Consider the following 21,322-nt stretch of genomic DNA (forward strand, 5'->3'; position numbering starts at 1 on the left):
CCCTTCTGGATCTTCATTCTTGGTGGTAGGAGGTCCCTCTGTTCTCTGCTTGATTCTCTCTTTTATATCTCAAAAGAGATTGACTCAACACACGACCTAATCCTGTAGACTGTCTTGCCTTGTTAACATAACTGCCTCTAATCCTACCTCATTAACATCATAGGGGTAGGAATTACAACACATAGGAAAATCACATCAGATCACAAAATGGTGGACAGCCATACAATACTGAGAATCATGGCCTAGCCAAGTTGACACACAATTTGGGGGGATACAATTCAATCTATAACATGTAGTATGGGATACTATCTTAATAATTTGTCTAAAGGAGTGGTTCTCAACCAGGAACAATTTTGCCCAAGGGGACGTCTGACAATTCAGAAGACATTTTTGGTTGACGCACTGGGGGTGGAGGTTGTTGTTCTAGCATCTAGTGAGTACAGGGCAGGGTGCTGCTAAAGGTCCTATAATGCACAGAACAGCCCCCTCCCCCGCGACAAAGAATTACGCGGCCCAAAATGCCAATACTATTGCAGGTTAGAAACCCTGCTGTAAAAGCTCATTAACATGAATATATGATTAGCTGTAATTTCTCATGGTATTAAATTTAGAATTATGCAAGGTAAACAGTTGAGCTCTCTGACTCAGCCCTTAGAGTTTAAAACCAGTAAAGAACAAGAAATTCACGGTAAGAACATGTATTAGCGGGGGAACTTCTAGGAGTATGGACTACTTTAGGAAAAAAAAAAACCACACCCATTGCCGTCAAGTCGATTCTGACTCAGTGACCCTAGAGGACAGAGTAAAACTGCCCCATAGAGTTTCCGAGGAGCACCGGGTGTATTCGAACTGCCGACCATTTGGTTAGCAGCCATAGCTCTTAACCACTACACCACCAGGGTTTCATCCATTGGGAAATCTCTGTGATACTGAATCAAATGGGTTTTCATATTTCTGAACAAGTTTTTCTATTCAGTTATGTCTCAACCACTAAAAAGGAGGGGAGCAGTTTTCATATTGAGCCCATTTTTATATGTCCCATAGCACACTACTTATCCCTACAGAAGAATTATATTTTGACATTCTTATTCTTTACCTTATCAAAAAAATTGTTTAAATACTCATTTATCCATAATAAATACCAACACTTAAGTGATTCTTTTTTGACAGAAATCAGGGCAATTGGATAACAAGTAAACCTTGATGTGCTAGAAACAAAGTCTGATGACAGAAAGTATGTTACTGTTAAGAAACAGCTCCCCTGCCCCCCCCCACAGTGGTTTAGTGCTTATACGTCATCCCTGGACATCAAGGGTTGCAGAAACAATCCTGCTGTCCCTAAAATGCACACCAGGATGAAGACCCACAGAAAAATACGATCAATCACCATGGCAACGTACTTCCAATCATCTTGAATCTGAAAAACAACATGAGAGAAAAAAAGAATGAAGGGAAAAGCAAAGGGAACACATTTTCAGTATCAAATATTCAGTGTGTTTCAATAATAGAAGCCATTTTGTCTCCAATATGCGAGAAACCTTTTTTCTCTGATTGATGTAGTCCAAGGAACTCTACCAGCCTCAAGTCTCTCTTGATGTAGAGGAAACAGGTATAAAATATTTATCATGTTAACTCTGTTCCAAATCAGAAATGCCTTCATGTATACATAATCTGTTTTTTCTAAACTGAATTCAATTTAGGAAGTTAGTAAAACTTGACTTATGTCTTTATGGAAGGGTTCTGAGCCTGTCAGAATGGCTAATACAACCCAGCATCATTTTACTCTTGTTTAAAAGTGCTTATTCCTATCCAGTTGTAGATGTTCATTTTCTTTGAACATCTGTCACCTTATTCCAAAAATGTAATGAACACTTCAGGGCAAGGCCATCCTCCCCTTTCCTCTCCCACCACCTGCTCTGCAGTGCCCCGCTGACCAAACGTCATCTTCCATGATTAAGGCCAAAGTATCATGGAGTACTGAGCAGTTGTAGAACAGGTTGAAAATCATAAAAAAATTGCCAACAGTAAAGTAAAAGATGGAAGAAACAGCTTGGCTAATTGCTTCTAATACAGCTTAATATAGGCTTGACATAGGAAGGAGAATTGTATGTTAATTATGCTCCTAGACAATTCAGAAAGCAAGGAAACCATAATTGAATTGAGAAAGAGAACTCATGAATCAACTGATGCTGAAGAAATAATCACATAATGAAGAGGCAGCCTGTGATTTAGTAACTGAATTAAGTGCACTGAAATTGCTGCTGGGAGACAAGGATTTTATTTCACTGTTATGAGCTTGAGTAGCTGTGTCCTTTTGGTGACACTGAGAAGTCATAGGTAAAATTAGAATTTTAATGCCACATTTGCCACGAGGTACTTTAACTTGAATTCCTAAGACTTCGGTTAGTAAGTGCTTCAAATAAACAAAAGACCCTATGATTCTTACCCACCCACTACCTGTTAAATCTAAAGCCTTAGGAGGCAGTGGGTGAAAAATTGGAGACTTGGAGACAGATTTTTATTGTAATCTCAGCTCTGCTCCTTTCCAGTTGTGAGAATCTGGGTAAACTGTGTGACCTCTCAAAGCCTCAAATTTCCTCATCTGTAAAATGGGGATAAGAACAGTACATACCTCATAGGGCCATTGTGAGGATTAAATGAAATAATGTGCCTGGCACAGAGTCCTTAACAAATAGTAACTATAATATTAATGCCGATTTAAAAAAATAACCCTCATCCAAGCATAAGGCTCCCTCTGACAGAAGTTCACATGGTTTAGCCTAGTGAAGAAAGATGGGACTGGGTCTACCAGAGGAATACGAATACTGCTGCAAAAAAGCTAGGTGAAAGTGAATTTTTTCTCTCTTAAAGCCTTTTTAAAGCACAGCGAAATTGGCCGTTCTTTGGAAACTTGGGAACTAACGATACATGGCTCAGTGTGGGGCCTGGGCTTTTGGCCCCTCACCTGAACATAACTCAGCAAGGATGGCAGACACACCCAGGAAAAAGTGAGTTTGTTGTCAGTTGCTATCGAGTTGATTCCGACTCACGGAGACCCCATGTGTGCAGAGTAGAACTGCCCCACAGGGTTTTCAAGGCTGTGCCCTTTCGGAAGCAGATCACGAGACATGACTTCCGAGGCACCTCTGAGTGACCTTTGGGTTAGCAGTCCAACGATTTACCGTTTGCACCCCCCAGGGAACCATTAAAGTGAGTTTACTGGCCCCAAATATACAAACAGGGCCACATGAAAGAGAATTCATGGAACACATAGGTCAAGGATTTAAAATAAACATCCTCTGAGATAAAATATTAGAAACATGAAGCAGTTTTACAGAAGAACCCAGTAGAAAAATGGGTGTGAAAAATAAAAAAAGCTACAATAAAGGATTCCATAGGCAGGATAACTGGCAGGGCAGATACAGCCAAGAAAGAACAATGAGGTGGGAGACGAGATTGGGGGGCTCTCCCAGGGGCAGCAGAGAGAAAGGTGGGCCAGACGCTGTAACACAGTTCTGCCCCTTTGGGACTCTGTGTATCCAGGGACAGTCATTCACAGGCTCTCAGAACCCTCAGGAGATGGCTTCAGTCTAGGCTCCTAGGAGACAAGGACAGTTAAAACCAGCCACATTCTAGAGCCAGAGATTTAGGAAGTTAAAATATCTCTGGAAAATTGTGGGAACAACAGAGTGCCAGTCACAGAGTAAGAGGGACGGAAGAAATTCTTCAGACAGCTCAACTCTCCCCGCAGAGCGATAAGTAGACACCTGTATTCTAACTCTTGCCATCCTTTTATATACAGGTTGCAATCCAATGGCCTGCAGACCATATGTCTGCTTTCTCTGGAAAAACTGCTGGATCTAGCGATAACGGGCTCACGTTCCCATGTGATATCAAATGGACAAAGGTGAGCAGTGGCTTCCCTTGAGATGAACCAAGTGCCACTAGTTTGCCACAGACCCCACTACTCCCTATTGTGACATTCAGGCTATTTCATTAATTTACCTGTCTGCTCTCTCTCTCTTTTTGCTAAATTTTATCTGTTTTGTTGAAAATATACACAGCAGAACACAGACCAGTTCAACAGTTTCTATATGTACAATTTAGTGACATTGATTACATTCTTTGAATTGTGCAACCATTCTCACCCTCCTTTTCTGAGTTGTTCCTCCCTCATTAATATAAACTCATAGTTCCCTAAGGTTCCTATCTAATCTTTTGAGTTGCTGTTGTCAATTTGATCCCATATAGTTTTTAAAAGAGTATAATACTCAAGGCAGAGCTTTTTTACTAGTTAAGCTAAACTATTATTTGGTTTTCTGATGACTTCAGGGGATTTTTTTAGTTGAAGGCTTAAATATTATCTCAGGGCAATAGTTTCAGGGGTTCATCCACCCTTCATGGCTCCAGAAAATCTAGAGTTTATGAGAATTTGAAATTCTGTTCTGCATTTTTTTCCCCCTTTGGATCAGGATTTGTCTATTGAATCTTTGATCAAAATGTTCAGTAATGGTAGCCGGGCACCATCAAGTTCTTCTGTTCTCATGGCAACGGAGGCAGTTGTACATGGAGGCAATTAGCCACACATTCCATTTCCTCCTCTTATTCCTGCCACTCCTTCCTCTGTTGCTCCAGGCGAACAGAGATCAATTGTTGTGCCTTGGAAGTCCACTTGCATGATTTTAGGACCCCAGGCACTACACAATGAACTAGAAGGTAGAACAGAAGCACTAAGCACATTATTAGGCCAGTTAACAGGGATGTCCCATGAAACCATGACCCTAAACCTCCAAACCAAGGAACCAAATTCCCTGAGGTGTTTGGTTGTATCTAAGCAGCCTTAGCAGCTACTTTTTGTTGTTGTTGTAAATTTATCACACAACTTTAGTCAATTCAACTTTTTATAGGTACAACTTTTGACAGCAGTTGCAATAATCGGCTGTGCAGCCCTACCCTTAATACGATTATTCCGTCACTATTAACTCCCCTTTTCTCCCTCCCTTCTGCCTCTGGTACCCTCTAGTAAACTTTGGTCTCTATACATTTGCCTTTTCTTGTCTTTTTATGTAAGTGAGGTCTTACAGTATTTGTCCTTTCGTGATTGGTTTATTTTGCTCAACAGAATGTCTTCAAGCCCATCCATACTGTAGCATGTATCAAGAGTTCATTTCTCCTACTGGCTAAGTAGTATTCCATTGTAGGTATGTGCCACATTTTGTTTATCCATTCATCTGTCGATGGGCATTTAGGTCATTTCCACCTTTTGGCTCTTGTGAATAGTGCTGCAATGAACAATGGTGTACAAGTCTCTTTTTGAGTTTCTGCTTTCAGGTCTTTTGGATATATACCTAGGAGTGGGACTGCTATGTCATGTGATAGTTCTATGAGTTGGAATTGACTCAGCAGCAACAGGTTTGGTTTTAGTTTTTATAATAGTTCTATTTTTAGTTTTTTGAAGAACTGCCACACTGTTTTCCACAATAGCTGTACCATTTTACATTCTCACCAGCAATGGATAAGGGTTCCAATCTTCCCACAGGTTTTTTTTTTTTTTTTTAATTTTAGCCATCCCATTGTTGTTATGTGCCATAGAGTCGGTTCCAACTCATAGTGACCCTATAGGACAGGGTACAACTGGGTTTCTAAGGAGTGGCTGGTAGATTCGAACTGCTGACCTTTTGGTTAGCAGCTGAGCTCTTACCCATCATGCCACCAGAGCTCCTTAGGTGTCCTAGTGGGAGTGAAATGGTATCTCATTGTAGTTTTGATTTACATCTCTCTCATGGCTAATGATGCTGAGTATCTTTTCATGTGTTTGGTGGCCATTTGAATGTCCTCCTTGGTGCAATGTCTATTCAAGTCCTTTGCCCATTTTATGACTGGACTATTTGCCTTTTGTTTAAGTTGCTGAAGTTTTATATATATTTTGGTTATTAGATTCTTGTCAGATGTATGTTTTCTGAAGATATTCTTCCAGTCAATAACTTGTCTTTTCATTTTTTTTTTTAGTAAAGTTTTTTGAAGAACAAAAGTTTTTAATTTTTATGAGGTCCCATTTAATTTTTTCGTCTTTACTATTTGTGCCTTTGTCATTATATTAGATAATCCATTGTTGAAAGCTAGGTCTGACAGCATTGTCCTTGCTTGTTCTTCTAAGAATTTAATGGTTTTAGTTTACACACTTAGGTCCTTAACCCATTTTGAATTTGGTTTTGTGTATGGTGTGAGGCATGGATCCTGTTTCATTTTTCTGTATGTGGAAATCCAATTTTCTCAGCACCATTTGTTGAAGAGACTCTTCTTTCCCCATTGAATGAACTTGGCCCCTTTGTCAAAAATCAGCTGACCATAGATGTGCTGGCTGATTTCTGGATGTCTAGCTCTCTTTTAGTAATAACTTTTTAATGCCTCTGTCCACAACATGTCTGAGACCCTCCTAAAACTTCTATTGTGCCTGATAAACAGTTTTTTGAATAAAAGGAATCTGTAATAGCCTGGCAAAGGCTGGAGTATGGGCATTTAGATCTTTATCTTTACTAAAATTATTGCTAGTTCAAAAGACATCGTTATTTTAAAAGTGGGTAAAGAAAGTTAGAGAATGTCTGCAAAAATTCCATATTATACAAATGAACGATATTTCCACTATTCATTTACTTAATGTCCAACAATCGCTTCAACCGAATTTAAAGGAGTGCCAGATTTTTTTTTTTTTTGCAAAATTATTGGGATTAGCTGGAGGTTTTTCATTGTTTGGGTCACAAGACATAGTTGCTCATATGGATGGCGGTGGGGAGATGACGGCTGTTGTTGAGACCTCCTCTATTTCCCTATGCCACTCACAGCTGCATGAAAGAAGCTCGAGATATTTGCTACCAACATTAATTACCTACAGTGCATCAGGAGCTGAAATGATCTCATAATTAGCTCTTTGCCAATAAGCAACTTAAGGCAGAGCCAATTAATTTTAGAGCAGAATGTCTTATAAAATTACCAGATGTGATTCTGGTAACCTTGAGGATAAAAAGAGGGTCATGTAGCAGCCAGACACATAACATTAGTGTAAATCTTTCCTATTCCTAGTACTTGCCATTAGTCCTACCATAAAATTTTTGGAGAAAATAGGAATACATTTACCCCATTAAAAAAGTAGGCAAAAGAATTTGAATTCACAAAAGACTGAATGTGGCTTATGAAAAAAAGCTCAACATCATTACTCAACCCAAACCCGACTCATAGCGATTCCGACTCATAGTGACCCTATAGGACAGAGTAGAACTGCCCCTTAGGGTTTCCAAGGAGTGGCCGGTGGATTGGAACTGCTGACTTTTTGGGTAGCAGACAAGCTCTGAACCACTGTGCCGCCAGGGAAATGCAAATTCAAACAGGGAAATAGAAATTCAAACAGCAGTGAGGTATACTACACAAATGATGTCAAGAATCTGGAGCAACTGGAACTCCCAAACACTGTTGATGGGAGTGTCAGTTGGTTGTAGCACTTCAGAAAACTTGCAGTATCTACTAAAGTTAAAAGTACATCTATCCAATGATCCAGCAATTCCGCTCCTAGGTATATAGCCAAGAGAGATGAGTGCATATGTTCAAGTGTATTGCTGAAAATATGATACATATACAATATGTATGTTTATAACAACCTATTTATAATAGCCCCAAACTGGAAATAACTAAATGTCCAAGAACTATAGAATAAATAAAGATGGTGGGATAGTCATGCTGTGAAATACTATGCTCCAATAAAAAAGAAACAACAAGGATAAACCTCAAAAACATGTTAAATGAAAGACATTAGACATGAAAGAATTTATACTATGAGATTCCACTTACATGAAACTCAAGAACAGACAAAGCTGATCAATGTGAAAGAATACAGGATTGTAGTTATCAAGGATGGAGGGAGACACTGACTAGGAAGGGACATGAGGGAACTTTCTGGAGCCCTGAAATTGTTCCATGTCTTTATGTGGATGTTGGTTATATGGGTGTACACATAATGCAGACATTCATTGACATATATGATTAACTCTGTAAATTATAGCTCAATAGAAAAAAATAAAAACAAGAAAGTAGAAATAAAAATGTAAGTTGGTTAAAAATGTAAGCTGAGCTGATCAATACTCACTGGAGATAATCTGGCCTTATGCCTTTTTCCAGCCCATCTCCTAATCCACTCTTCTTCACATTAGTTGTCCTAGAGGCCCAGACTGCTATCAGCCCAGTGGCTAACTTCAGGGCACAACAGACTCATGAGCTTTATCGTCCCACTTTACAGATGAGAAAACAGGCTCAGAGAGGGGAGATAACATATCCAAGGACATACAGCTGGTAAATGGAGGAGCTGGTCTGAACACAGGCTGCTGATGTCAGAGCTTAATTCTCTAACCCGCACCCTATGCCTTGCCCCACAAGGAACCAATAGATATTTATTTAATAAATGAATGACAGATGTCATAATAAATGTGTCCTTACCTCTTTGGCTTCATTTTGTGCCTTCATATTTTCAGCAATATACTTGACACTCTCGATAGCTTCTTTGATTTCTGGAGACAAAGCAGAGAGGGAGAGCACAGCATCAACAGACTCAGAACTGGAGCTTCTGGTGAGGTTGGCACTGAAATTTGAGATTTTTATCCTGCGGTGGTGGCAGAAACCACACATCCCATCCTGGCAGGGATAGCCTTCCTTGCAGCCTTTGGACTCTGCATGGCTGAAGCAGTTCATATTTGAGAGCTCAGCATTGTAGAAGGGTCTTGGTTTCTGAGTGTTGCCCTCATTGCCTGCCGGCCTGGTCATGAACATTATCCTAGGAAGCAAGTTGAGGAATATGGTCTTGACCCACGTGGGCATTGTGTGCGTGGTTGGGGTTCTGTAGTGCACGTTGAGTACAAAGACGGTGATGACAATGGAGAGGGTTACAAAAATCATGGTGAACAGAAGGTACTCGCCAATCAGGGGAATGACCAAAGAGGTAGATGGGATTGTCTCAGTGATCACCAGGAGAAACACGGTCAAGGAGAGGAGGACTGAGATGCAGAGCGTCACCTTCTCGCCGCAGTCGGAGGGCAGGTAGAAGACGAGCACAGTCAGGAAGGAGATGAGCAGGCAGGGGATGATGAGGTTGATGGTGTAGAACAGGGGCAGGCGCCGAATGTACAGCGAGTACGTGATATCTGGGTAGATCTCCTCGCAGCAGTTGTACTTGATGTAGTGTTTGTAGCCTGGGGCACTGATGATGGCCCACTCGCCACTCTCCCAGTAGTCCTTGAGGTTCATGGAGGAGCTGATCTGGACCAGGTCGATTTTTGCTTTGTCGTGGGACCAGGAACCAAACTTCATGGTGCAGTTTTGGTAATCAAATGGAAAGTAGGTCACGTCAATTTTGCATGAGCTCTTAAAGATGGCGGGAGGTATCCAAGTCACTTCCCCGGTGTACTTGAGTAAGGCTTTGGTCTTGTCGTCCACCTGGAAATCCCCAACAGCACTGCAAAGACAAAGAAGAGGCACAGCAACACATCGTCATTCAGTCCAGCTTCACACACTGCTATCACCATTGGGTAGATGCCAAATAACTATTAGCAAAAGTACAGAATATGAGACCTAAAAGTGTTGCAAAAGGCCATCTAGTTGATCACCTCATTTTACCAATGGGGATACTGAGGCCCGGAGAGGGGAGTGGGCTGATGAGTTGGTAGAGTTGAAACAGACTCACCCAACCCCAACAATCTGACATATTCCTCACGCTTTGGAGCACGTCACTGGTTTATTCCTCAACAGTACAACTCCCAACTTCATATTTATTGAGACACTCCCAAAGACTAGAAAGGGATCCCTCCCTTAATTAAGGAAATGGCCAGTCAGTTTTGTTTCTATGGGATAAAAGTCACCATCCTGGAGCCAGATGTTTAGGCAGCTTTGGGAGAGGTTTGCTTCCTGTTGTCCCGGTGGTTTGGACCTTGTTAATGTCTCCTCATTCAGTCTCCACTGGGCGCTCGATGCGTGTGCGCATCATGTGTAAAATCCAACTGTGAGAGGGAAGGGACTGCAGAGACCACCTGTGGGAGCCCATGCCCATTAAATTGAACCTTGTTAAATGAGATTATTATCAAACCCCATCCTTGGATCCTGATTATTCTTCACTCTCCCCATTCTTCCCTGCACTGTCTTAGAATGAATTACCATGTTTTCTGATTCTGTCTTTCAAATTCAGCATGATAGGCTCCTTCACCTTCTGCTTCCCTAACCTTTCTTCCCATGATTCTTCTCCCTGTTCTCATCTGTTGATGGACATTTAGGCTATTTCCACCTTTTGTGAAAAGTGCTGCAGTGAATACTGGTGTACCTATTGGGTTTCTTAGAGTTCTGCATTTCAGGGCATTCATGTTCTTCAAAAGAGAACAACCACCATAGCTCTTTCCCATGTATTTGAAGAGATGGAAAAAAAAAAAAAAAAAAAAACCTCAATATTTGGTGATATCCTTGTGTTGACATTGTTACTGAATAAGAACATGTGAAAACAGAAGGGGAACCTTCCAGTGCACATGTCCCCTCCTTGCTAGTTCCTGCACTCCACCACCCACCCTCATTTGGTTCTCTGGAGCAGGACAGTCATTACATGTACAGACTTGCTGCCAAAGCTGCTACCCTGCTTTACCTGGTTTGCCCAAGAGCATCTTGCTGGGTTTGTAACATTCTTAGCACCCACTTCACTCCAATTGTGCCCTCAATTCCCCACAAGATTATTCCCAGCTCCTGGCTTGGGAGAAGGGAGAGGTATGAGGAGGGAGGGGGTGGAGTGGGGCTATACACAGTCCCAAGTGGATTCGACCCATGCTCAGCACCTGAAGAGCACCTGTAGGGCTGGGCTAAGCAGAAGGTTGAAAAGACCCTTGGGAAGACAGGGGCCTCCTGAACTTTCCTTATGGCATCCTGGATCAACAAAATGTTAGAGCAGGAAGGGACCTTTAGAACACAGGGGTTGGCAAACTATGGCCCATGGGCTGGCTGCCTATGTTTCTTTATAGAAAGTTTTGTTAGAACACGGTTTACATATTGTCTATGGTTGCTTTTGCATAACAATGGCAGAGTTGGGTAGTTGCCACAGAGACCCACATAGCCCACAAATCCTAAAAGGCTTACTATCTGGCCCTTTATAGAAAAAGTTTGCTGACCCCTGCTCTTGTCCAATCACCTCACTTTACTGAGGAAGAAACTGAGGGTCAGAGTACGGGAATGCCGTGCTCAAGGTCCCACAGAGAGTTTGTATGCTAAGGCCAAATAATGGCGGTAAGCTTACCTTGGTATGATGGGTAATTTTATGTGTCACTTTGGCTAGGTTATGGTTCCCAGCTGTTTGACCAAACACTAGTCTAGTTACTGTTATGATTGATTCCTATGGCCATATGCTAGCTACATCCAGTTATAATTTAATCATGTGATTAAATCAGTTGGCCTTGGGTAGAGCAGGTTACCTTCCATAATGTAATCTAACGTAGTGAATGTGATTACCCTACATGTAATGTAATGAGCTTCGATAATGCGATCTAAGGTAGTGTTATTCATCAGTTAGTTGAGGTCATACCAGTTAGGGTGGATCCTAAACCTAATCAGTTCAGAGTTCTAAAAAGAACAGAATAGTTTAAAAAAAAAAAGAGAGAGAAAGAGCAGAACAGACATAGACACACGCGTGGGGAAGACAGATGTCATGTGAGGATTGTCTACAAGCCAAGAAGAGCCAAGGAACCAAGAAGCGCCTGGGGCTACAGACAAGGAAGGGATAGACATGGCTGAGAACTTGACTGCAAGGTAGCCAAGGGAAGAGAAAGAGGAGTTCTATGTCCTAACAGACCCAGACTTGGTATCAAAAGAAATACCCCTCAAAAAAGAGGACCCCATTCTACATGGAACCCTCAGCAAGTGAATCTGAAAGTAGCTAGTGAACAGAGAGGCTCCACAGATTCCAATTTGTCGAGAAAGCCTTGAGAACTGGGAGAAGACAGATTTGTTCTTTAAAGCTACCTGCTTGTGGTATTTCTGTTATGGCAGCACTAGGGAACTAAGACGCTTGGTTGCTGGTGCTCATTTCTGCTCATCTGTGGGGACTCCAGTCACTGTGAATGCTGCCCACAGACTGTGTTTGCCCAGACCATGTTTGCCACGTGAGGCAGTGCCAACAGCCATACCTCCACCAGGAGAGAGAACATGAAGACCCGGCTAGGGACTGGGGTCTGGCATAGCACCAGCCATATAGCAGGCACTCAGTAAATATTTGTTGGCTGAATGAATAACCAAGAGATAAATGAAGATCTCACCCCCATAGGGAGGCCAAGAGATGGCTGGTAGCAAGGGACAGCAGAGGTGGGAGGGGTCTGAGCCAACATGCTGCCGAACCATGTGAGAAGATTTAAGAAAAAAGGAAGGCAATGATTAGCCGAGGTATCACTTTAATACAGGTGAAGATCAAGAGTTTCAGTGGGGTGGGGGTGGTAAGTGATAGGGGAAAGATCATGATGGCATTAGTTTTTTTTTTTTAATTTCTCCCAATTCCCTCACAAAAATAGGGCAGCTAGGACAGCAAAAGAAAAAAGCCTGTCGACAACATTGTCAGCAAACTTAGGTTACAAGGTATCCTGTGAAACTCAACATAAGTGTCAGGTCAAACCACCAGCATCAGCAGGCCTGTGTGGGATCTGCATGGGACCTTTGTGGGGTTAGCTGCTGGATAGCTCAGGGGAGAGAAAGGGGAGTTCTGACGTCCCAAGAGCCCCTGACATGCAATCACCAAGAAATATCCACACCTCAAAAAAGAGGACCCCACCCACTCTGTATGGAACGCTTACCAATTGGATCTGAAAGTGACCAGTGCAGCAGAAAGGCCCCGGATTCTGATTTGTGGGCAAGAATAGACTGTGGGAATCCACTGAGGCTCTGCAGAGAAGTCACTCAATGTTGCGCTAGGCTCTCAAGGACCTTAGAAATACTACCAAAAACTCCCAGAAGGACAGAGACCTACCTAGAGAAAATGCTGCTTGGGGTGGAATCCAAATTGAACAGGGCAGGAAACTGAGGGGTGAGAAGAGAAAGAAGGTGCAGAAACTTGAGAAGTAGGTGTCCGGAAGCAGTAGCTCTCAGACTGTGGCCACACAGGCCAGGCTTTTTGATGCCTCAGGGTAACAATTTAAGGAGGGAAATCTCAAGCAGGTGAAACAAGGAGAACTACCCTTACTCACTCCCATCCCCTATAGGAGTTTGCTCCTGAGCTACAGAAAAGGCCATCTAGTTAAACAAGAGTGACAGAAAAAAATTGGACTGACTCTCATACAAGCAAGCATATCGTAAGAAATGTATATAAATGAATAACTGCATAACACATCAGCAGATAAAGGCACATCAGGAAAAAAATCGAGCCACAAAGCAGACAAAAGCTATAATCTGATATTACAAAGTAAGCTATAAAAACTGTAGAAACTATGAACAAGTAGCATAAATCAGAAATAGAAGAGTTACATAGTTTGGCCAAACAACAGGAGAATATGTAAAGGGTATGGATAGAGCTTAGGGAAGAATTAGGAAAAAGGAAAAATCGTTTTAGAAATAAAGACTAAATGAGAAGAAGCATAAGAACGAGTAGACCCTATGGAAAATGGTCATAGCCATAGAAGACAGAAAGGAGAAAAAAAATTAAAAATCACGCAGAAACAAAAAGAATCAGAGAAAATGATATATAAGGAACATACACAAAGAAGTTCTTATATATGTAAAACTGCGTTCCTGCAAAGAAAAAAATCAAATATTAAAAACTTTAATTAAAAAAAAAAAAGCTTTCCTGGAATAAAAGAAGGCTTATTACATATAGGATATGTAGTAGAACAACTAGACTTTAAAGACAAGAAAAAATCCTCCGGGTATCCAAGCAAAACCATCCACTGTTACAAATTGAATTGTGTCCCTCAAAATTATGTGTGCCAACTTGGCTAGGCCATGATTCCCAGTATTGTGTTACTGTCTACCGTTTTGTCACCTGATGTGATTTTCCTCTGTATTGTATATCCTACCTCTATAATGTTAATGAGGTGTGATTATTGGCAGTTATGTTAATGAGGCAGGACTCAATCTACAAGATTAGGTTGTGTCTTAAATAGATCTCTTTTGATACATAAAAGACAGCTGGGAGCAGAGACATGGGGACCTCATACCACCAAGAAATAAGAGCCGGGAGAACAGTGTGTCCTTTGGATCCAGGGTCCCTACACTAAGAAGCTCTTAGACGGGGCAAGATTGATAACAAGGACCCTCCCCCAGAGATGACAGAGAGAGAAAGCCTTCCCCTTGAGCTGGCACCCTGAATGTGGACTTCCAGCCTCCTAGGCTGTGAAAGAATAAATTTATCTTTGTTAAAGCCATCTGCTTGTGGTATTGCTGTTATCGAAGCACTAGATAACTGAACCAAAAAAACCAAACCCACTGCTGTCAAGTCGGTTCCAACTCATAGCGACCCTATAGGACAATAGAACTGCACCATAGAGTTTCCAAGGAGCGCCTGGCGGATTCGAACTGCCGACCTCTTCGTTAGCAGCTGTAGCACTTAACCACTACGCCACCAGGGTTTACCTAGGTAACTGAGACAGTGACTAAACATGCCGGTTTGCCCAGGACAGTTCTAAGTTTACACCTGTGGTCCTGGGATGCTTACTAACAGTGTCCCCTTTCACTCTCAAAAGTCACCTGACTTACAGGACAAAAAATTCAGATTGGCATCAAATTTTGACAGCAACACTGTACTTCACACCAGAAGACAAGGAGAAAGTGTTTTTAAGATTTTCTTGGCAGGAGAATATGAACCATAGATTTATTTTATGTCCAGCCAAAAAAAAAAGTGACCTAAAAATATTAGCTATAAAGGCTACAGTTATGACCTTGAACTAACTTAGGATATAGTGTGTCTGTGAGCACTTTCTGAGGATTCTACTGGAAAATGAACTTCAGAAAACAAAACATCATAGGAGAAACTGGCTTGAGAAGGGAAAAGCTGTTTCTAGTGTTCTAGTGTTTCAGAATGAAGAGGAACCCTCTGCAGACGGCCAATCCTGAGAAACTGAAGTTCTGCCTCACGGAGAGGAGAGGAGTGGGGTGATTTTCTTGCAATGTTATTTTCAGCTTCAGATTCCAAGGAAATTCCTTATGGTATCTGCTCCTCTCCACATCCAATCTGAAGCATTTCATTACGGCTCTCATTATTGTTAAAATCCTACATCCCAAAGTACTCCAGCTGTTCCCCAAGATTGCCAGAGAGAAAACAGCTATAAAATTCAAAACATAAGATGACAATTTCTGCCCATTTTCTTAATTCTAGCATAGCAAAAATTCTCTACACTGTGTCCAGCTCCCTAAAAGACTTTGGACCGTGAGATTTCTATGACAGCTCACAGTGAAAGAAAGATGCTGCAAACTAGTTGGGTTTATCTTATGCCCCACTTCTTTATGAACCAGTCTATAAACACAAGTTGAATGGAGGAAACTTAATTTATAAATGCTGTGTTTCCTTGGGAAAAGAGTAATACAGACTGTCTTTCAAGCGAGTGGTTAAAGACCCTCTTTCGTTTTTGCCAGTCACCAGTGGAATTCAGCAAAAATACAGAGCTTCTCCAGTGCTAATACTAATGCTAATAGTAAAATGTATTAATTTCTACTAATACTGGCATTAAAAAAACTAAACACAGAATGCTTTTATTCATTAAAATCAGATTAGATTAATTCTATAGGAAGTGTTCTGCTGAAAGATGTTTCATAATCAAAATATTATAACTCTAGAGGTGGTGCAAATGGTTAACACGCTTAGCTGCTAACTGAAAGGTTGGAAGTTCAAGTCTACCCAGAGGTGCCTCGGAAGAAAGGGCTGGCAATATACTTCTGAAAAATCAGCCACTGACAATCCTATGGAGCACAGTTCCACAGGAAATCCTCTGACTCAACAGTAACTGGTTCTGGTTTAGAGATAAAACAAAGATGTAAAATGATACTCCTCAATTCCTAGAGAATAAAACAGTACATAGTGCAAAATATCAATTAAAGTTTATGTTTATGTAATAAAAGAGCTCAAATGTCGAAAGTGTCAGCTTTGTGCCGGCTTAGGAAAGAGGGACAGGTCTTGGAGGTGCCATAGTGAGCAACATCAGACTGTCGAAGGAAGAATCTACGGGAGACAAAGAGTAAGGAGAGGCTTCCTGAAGCTGGTGGGCCTGGAGGAGACACCCTAAGTGGCCCTTGGGGAGGGACTGGCCTGTGAGCAGCTCTCCTGGAATAGAGGAACCACGTACTTCCCTCTAGATTCACTCTTCACAAATACAACTTGGATACACTCTCCAGACTGGTTGGGATTCCAGGGTCCAGAGAACTCACCCCTGGGAATCCTGTTTGACCTACTGGTGGGGCCACTGGTCCTGTCCCCAAGGCTCCAAGCCTTTCCTTCATCTGGAAGACACTGGTGATGAGCTACATCAGTGACTCCCAAAGCAGGCTGGCCCCAGTCCCCAGGACAGCTTTGTGAAACACAAATTCCTGGGCCCCCTCATACCACTAACTTAGTGTTTCTGTGGGGCAGGACCTGGAACAGGTACAGGGATTTCTGAATTACATGGCTATTAAGATTAGAAAACAGAGGAAGGAACAAACAAGAAAAGTTTTAAAATGCAGGCACTCGTATTTTTAAAAAGCTCCTTGGTAACTGTGTTGGTCACCTAGGCTGGGAACTTTGGGATCACATGACCTCAGGCTAGGCTAGCTCTGACCTTCTCCAACACTTACTCTATTCTCCCATTGATACCCATCCCTGTCTGTCATTGCAGAGTTGCAATGAAAGCTGCATTCAAGGCCACCCCACTCCCCCAGCATCTCAGGCTACTCCCCCAGTCCAGCCAGTGAGGTCACTTAGGCTGCCCATAACATACTCTCCTGCTTCCCCAGACCCTCCACCGGGCATCTCCTTCCTCTGTCCCAGATCCTACACTACCTTCAAGACCCAGTTCAAATGCATTCCCACCCTGAAGCTTTCCTCGATGGTCCTCTTCCATCCACATAGGGCCCTCTTTGAGGCCACTCAGCACACTGCTGCTCTCTGTGACTTGCTCGTCCTTGGGCTTGCTGGTCCTTGAGAATATAACCAAACCCTTTCCCTCACCCCCTCCTAGCCATGTGCAGAGTCAGCAGAGGGCAAGGGCAGATTTATCCAATGAGTAAAAGAATGAAGGCTTCCCGTGCTCCTAACCTCCCGGGGTCTGGCTGTGACCTGTCTTGGTGACAGATCCCTCCCCCCCCACCATAGTATTTCCCTTCTGTGCCCTTCCTCTAGTTTGTAATGGCATGTTTGGATATTATAATTCATGCCTACCTTCCCTGCCAGGTGATAAACTCCTGGAGGCAGGGAAGGTATCTGTCTTGCTCACCACTCTCTAGATGCTCAATAAACACGTGGCAGAATAAACAAATCAATCAAGGCCTCTTGAAAGGGCCTGAGGAAACCGGGCTGTAAGCCGCAGTGGAGCGAGGACACAGAGCCCAGCTGACGGCCCTGAGAGGGCAGGGCCACCCTGGCACCTTACTTTTTATACAGCACGATGTCAGGCTTCCAGGACCCAGAGCCCAGCTGACGGCCCTGAGAGGGCAGGGCCACCCCAGCACCTTACTTTTTATACAGCATGATGTCAGGCTTCCAGGACCCAGAGCCCAGCTGACGGCCCTGAGAGGGCAGGGCCACCCCGGCACCTTACTTGTTATACAGCACAATGTCTGGCTTCCAGGACCCAGAGCCCAGCTGATGGCCCTGAGAGGGCAGGGCCACCCTGGCACCTTACTTGTTATACAGCACAATGTCTGGCTTCCAGATCTTCTCTGCGGGGACGCGCATGAACTCTACCCCGTTGTAGTCAGAGGGGTTCCACTTCAGCTTGTAGTCATTCCAGATCTGGGAGGAGGAGGCAGGTGGGGGAAGGACAAGCGTGGCTTTACATCCCTTGACCCATCTTGGTGAGTCCCCACCCCTGCTGTGTGTCACTAATCTAGAGACCACACCGGCCCAAGTTCTCATGTAGGTGCAGTACCAGAGAGAGCACTGGGTTAGGAGCCTGCAGGTCATCTCCTGGCTCTAGGGGAGCCATTGCTTCCGTGACCGTGGGCAAATCCAGCCCCTTTCTGTGTCCTCATCAGTCAAGTAAAGACTGTGAGTGCTTTTCCAGGCCACTTCTAGAACCAGGGTCCAGCCTCCATGCTTTAGCTCCTATTTCCACCCCATGACACAGGCTTTTTCAGACAAGTACCCCACCAAGCCCTAAAGAGAGGTGCTATTCAATCACAGAACCATCTTCCTCCTCCAGGTTAAGTGGGGTTGGCCTCAGCAGAGTTCTGGGGACAGAGCCATGATCCCCCAGGGCCCAGGAGTGTTTGAGAGCAGAGGCTGGGAGGTCTGAGTCATGGGCCCCTGAGGAGGGAGAAGTGAGGCTGCTGCCACAGCAGACCCTGGGTGGGCACAATGCCCACCTGCTTTCCAGCTTCCTGGGGAAGAAGGCTGCATGAACCAAGCACTCAGCTGGCAGGGCTACTGGAAGGTCATCCTTGGGCCAATGGGCCATTATCTCAGCATGTCTGGACAAAGACTCTCTGGGAGGGCACATTGAAGCTGAATTCTTCAGCCTCAATCTGACCAGGAAGAACCAGCACCCACATCCCACCCCACCACACTGACAACAAACACCCAATATTATCTTAAGGACAGGAAGTAGGTGGTCTCAGACACTGCCCTAGAATCGGGCCAGGGTTTAGTCTCGCATCTGTCCCCACCCCTGCAGTGTGACAAGGGAGAAGGTTTCTCCCTCCAGGCTGCAGTTTGTCCATCTGTGACTTGAGGAGTCAGGCCCTGCAGTCCTTCCAGGGGAACCGAAGCCTCCAAGCCTCAGAAGAGATAGACTGGCCCAGTCAGTGGCCCCTGCTCTGTGTTTGCAGGAGTAGAGCTGGGTCTTTGCGCCCTTACTAGTTCACAGGCAGCAAATAAAGTGGATACCACCAGGGGGCAGCAGTGCTCAGCGCCTAGTCACTTACTTGCTTCAGCCACAGGTTGGTCTCCATGATCTGGTTTACTTCATCCTAGAAAGAGAGATTAAAGCAGGCAGACAGTGAAATCACAAAAACAAGGCTGGCTCCAGGAAAGGTTCCTCCAGAAGCCCCGTACCCCACAGCCATGGCTCATGGCTCTGGCACTCACCACCTTCACTAGCTGAGACATGGACACCTCAAACTGGATGATGACTGGGTGGGACACATTGGCCACGGGTCGGGTGATCTCATTGTAATCTTCAAACAGACGTTCAAACAGTCGGTGCTCAGCCTCGGAGGCACCAGCCACTGAGAGAAATAGCCTTGTCAGATCCTGGGGAAATCATCCACCTACAGCCTCCCCTCTACCAGCTAGGGGTACTCTATGGAATCCCAAACTTTCAGGGAAGTCCTGCCGTCTCAAATCACAGGTGAGGAAGCTGAGTTCAGGTCACACAGTAAGAAGCAGAGTGGTTAGAAGCCTGGGCTCTGAAGTTGGAAAGATCTGGTTCAAACCACTTATGAGCTCTGTGAGGTTAGGCAAGTGGCTTAACCTCTCTGAACCTCAGTATCTTTATCTGTAAAAATAAAGATTATAAATGTACCCACCTCGTAGGGTTGTTATGAGGATTAAATGAAATACTGCAAGTGATGTGCTTAGCTCAGTGCCTGGCACAGGTGGGCACCCAAGAACAATCAGCTATCCTTCCCTCAATTACTGCAGGAGAGGGGTGTGGCACCAAGGTGCTTAGCCTGTGTCCAGCCACTCACTGCTTCCATGGTAGGCAGACGACTAGTGGCACTGGTCATCCAGGCCCAGGTGTTCTACCTTCCAGCCTGTGGGAGATTGCAGCCCAGGTCTGAGGGACCCCTTCATCCCAGCCAGGGCCCTATAGGGGTTTGGCCACCAGTCCTTTTAGAAGCCATGGCGCCCACATGGCTCCCATGATTTCAGAGCGTGACCCACGGTTCCTGCTGATGCCTTTTTCACATCCTGATCAGACCCTTACCTCTCTGGAAGCCCTTAGGGACTTTCTTTGTCCAAAAACCACACCCAGCACAGAGGAGGTCTTGGATCAGCTGCCTGCTGTTCCCATTTACAGACCTGGAGACAACCGGAGGAGTGGAATCCTTGGGGAAGTCCGACCGAACTTGTCCTTGCCTTGAAATGGGATCTTGCCTGACCCCCTTCTCCCCAGTACTAACAGAGGGGCCGCAGCTCCGTGGGGCGTGCAAGGCGCTCTGAAGGGAGGGCCTCAGCAAGCAGGGGCAGAATCAGCTGCGTACACAGCCACAAAGCGTTCACCCAATAGACAATTTGGCTCTGCACCCGCAGAGAACCCCTGGCGGCCCTGCCAGGTCCCCCGCCCCTTTCTATCTACCAACACAGCCACAGCAGGGCGGCATTTCCCTCCGTTACCACCTTGAGAACCTTCTGGCGGAGACTCAGGGCGTGGCTCTCCCTCCGAGGACCTCAAGGGTTCCCCTCTAGAGACCAAAGCGGGAGGTAGGGAGACGCGCTTCGCTCCGCGTTAAGGGTCTCAACGTAACGCTGCCAGGTGCGCCGATAGTGCGAGATAGGTAGGAGAGGCCGACGCGCAGGCTCTGGCCCCAGTCCCCAAACGAACCTACCCCCCTACAAACACACAAACGCGCGCGCGCGCGCGCATACACACACAGTGACCCTGGGCAAGTCTTTAGTCCTCTCTGGCCTCAGTTTCTCCATTTACATGTAACACAAGGAGGTGTGTGGGATGCACAGAATGGAACTAGAGGCCTTGGTGAGCCGGGCCCACAAGCAGTGCTCCAAGGAGGGCCGGGACTCGAACCCTCACACCTGAGCCTTCGCCACGCTTCCCAGGAAGGCGCCCAAATGACTCTCAGGGAAGGGGTGAGCCGTAAGGGAAAAGACATCCCCCAGATAACTCGCCGACGGGTCGAACCGAGTCCACCTGGGGTCCAAGTCCGCGGGAACGGCGCCCCCGGTCCTGCCCTCGCCAACGCCCCTTCTCTCAGCTTCCCCACGCTGAGCTTCCGGCGCCAACCTCTTCGGAATCTACGTCCCCCACTCCGGGCGCCCGTCCCTCCGGCGACCCTGCGCCCATACCTGGCAGCAGCAGCAGCAGCAGCAGCAGCAGCAGTGGCGGCGGCGGCGCCCGGAGCGGGGAGAGCCCCTGGACACCGGCTCCGCGCGGGCGAGCGCCCATGGCTTGTCGGCCTGGCGGGC

At 44.9% G+C, this 21,322-nt stretch overlaps 1 protein-coding gene across 1 annotated transcript; it reads right to left on the reverse strand.

Moving 5' to 3' along the window:
- Window positions 1–1,058: 1,058 nt before the first annotated feature.
- On the reverse strand, window positions 1,059–21,302 carry CHRNA3 (cholinergic receptor nicotinic alpha 3 subunit). The gene is made up of 6 exons (XM_010593889.3): window positions 21,203–21,302; window positions 19,265–19,404; window positions 19,102–19,146; window positions 17,862–17,971; window positions 8,485–9,496; window positions 1,059–1,417 (listed from the first exon to the last, which is right to left on the reverse strand). Exons 1-6 carry the CDS (start codon window positions 21,300–21,302, stop codon window positions 1,289–1,291), a joined length of 1,536 nt encoding a protein of 511 aa, XP_010592191.2. The 3' UTR covers window positions 1,059–1,288.
- Between the last annotated feature and the right edge of the window lie 20 nt (window positions 21,303–21,322).

Source organism: Loxodonta africana, chromosome 13 (genome assembly GCF_030014295.1).
Source record: "Loxodonta africana isolate mLoxAfr1 chromosome 13, mLoxAfr1.hap2, whole genome shotgun sequence".
NCBI classification, from domain to species: Eukaryota; Metazoa; Chordata; class Mammalia; order Proboscidea; family Elephantidae; genus Loxodonta; species Loxodonta africana.

What these genes read in the sequence shown, in the direction of transcription:
- CHRNA3 (XM_010593889.3), bottom strand. Translation starts at nt 21,302, where the DNA reads ATGGGCGCTCGCCCGCGCGGAGCCGGTGTCCAGGGGCTCTCCCCGCTC. An exon ending in CCAACCTGTGGCTGAAGCAA is followed by an intron (nt 17,972 to 19,101) that starts GTAAGTGACTAG and finishes TCCTCCTCCCAG; the next exon opens with ATCTGGAATGACTACAAGCT. An exon ending in GACATTGTGCTGTATAACAA is followed by an intron (nt 9,497 to 17,861) that starts GTAAGGTGCCAG and finishes TTGTCTTTGCAG; the next exon opens with TGCTGTTGGGGATTTCCAGG.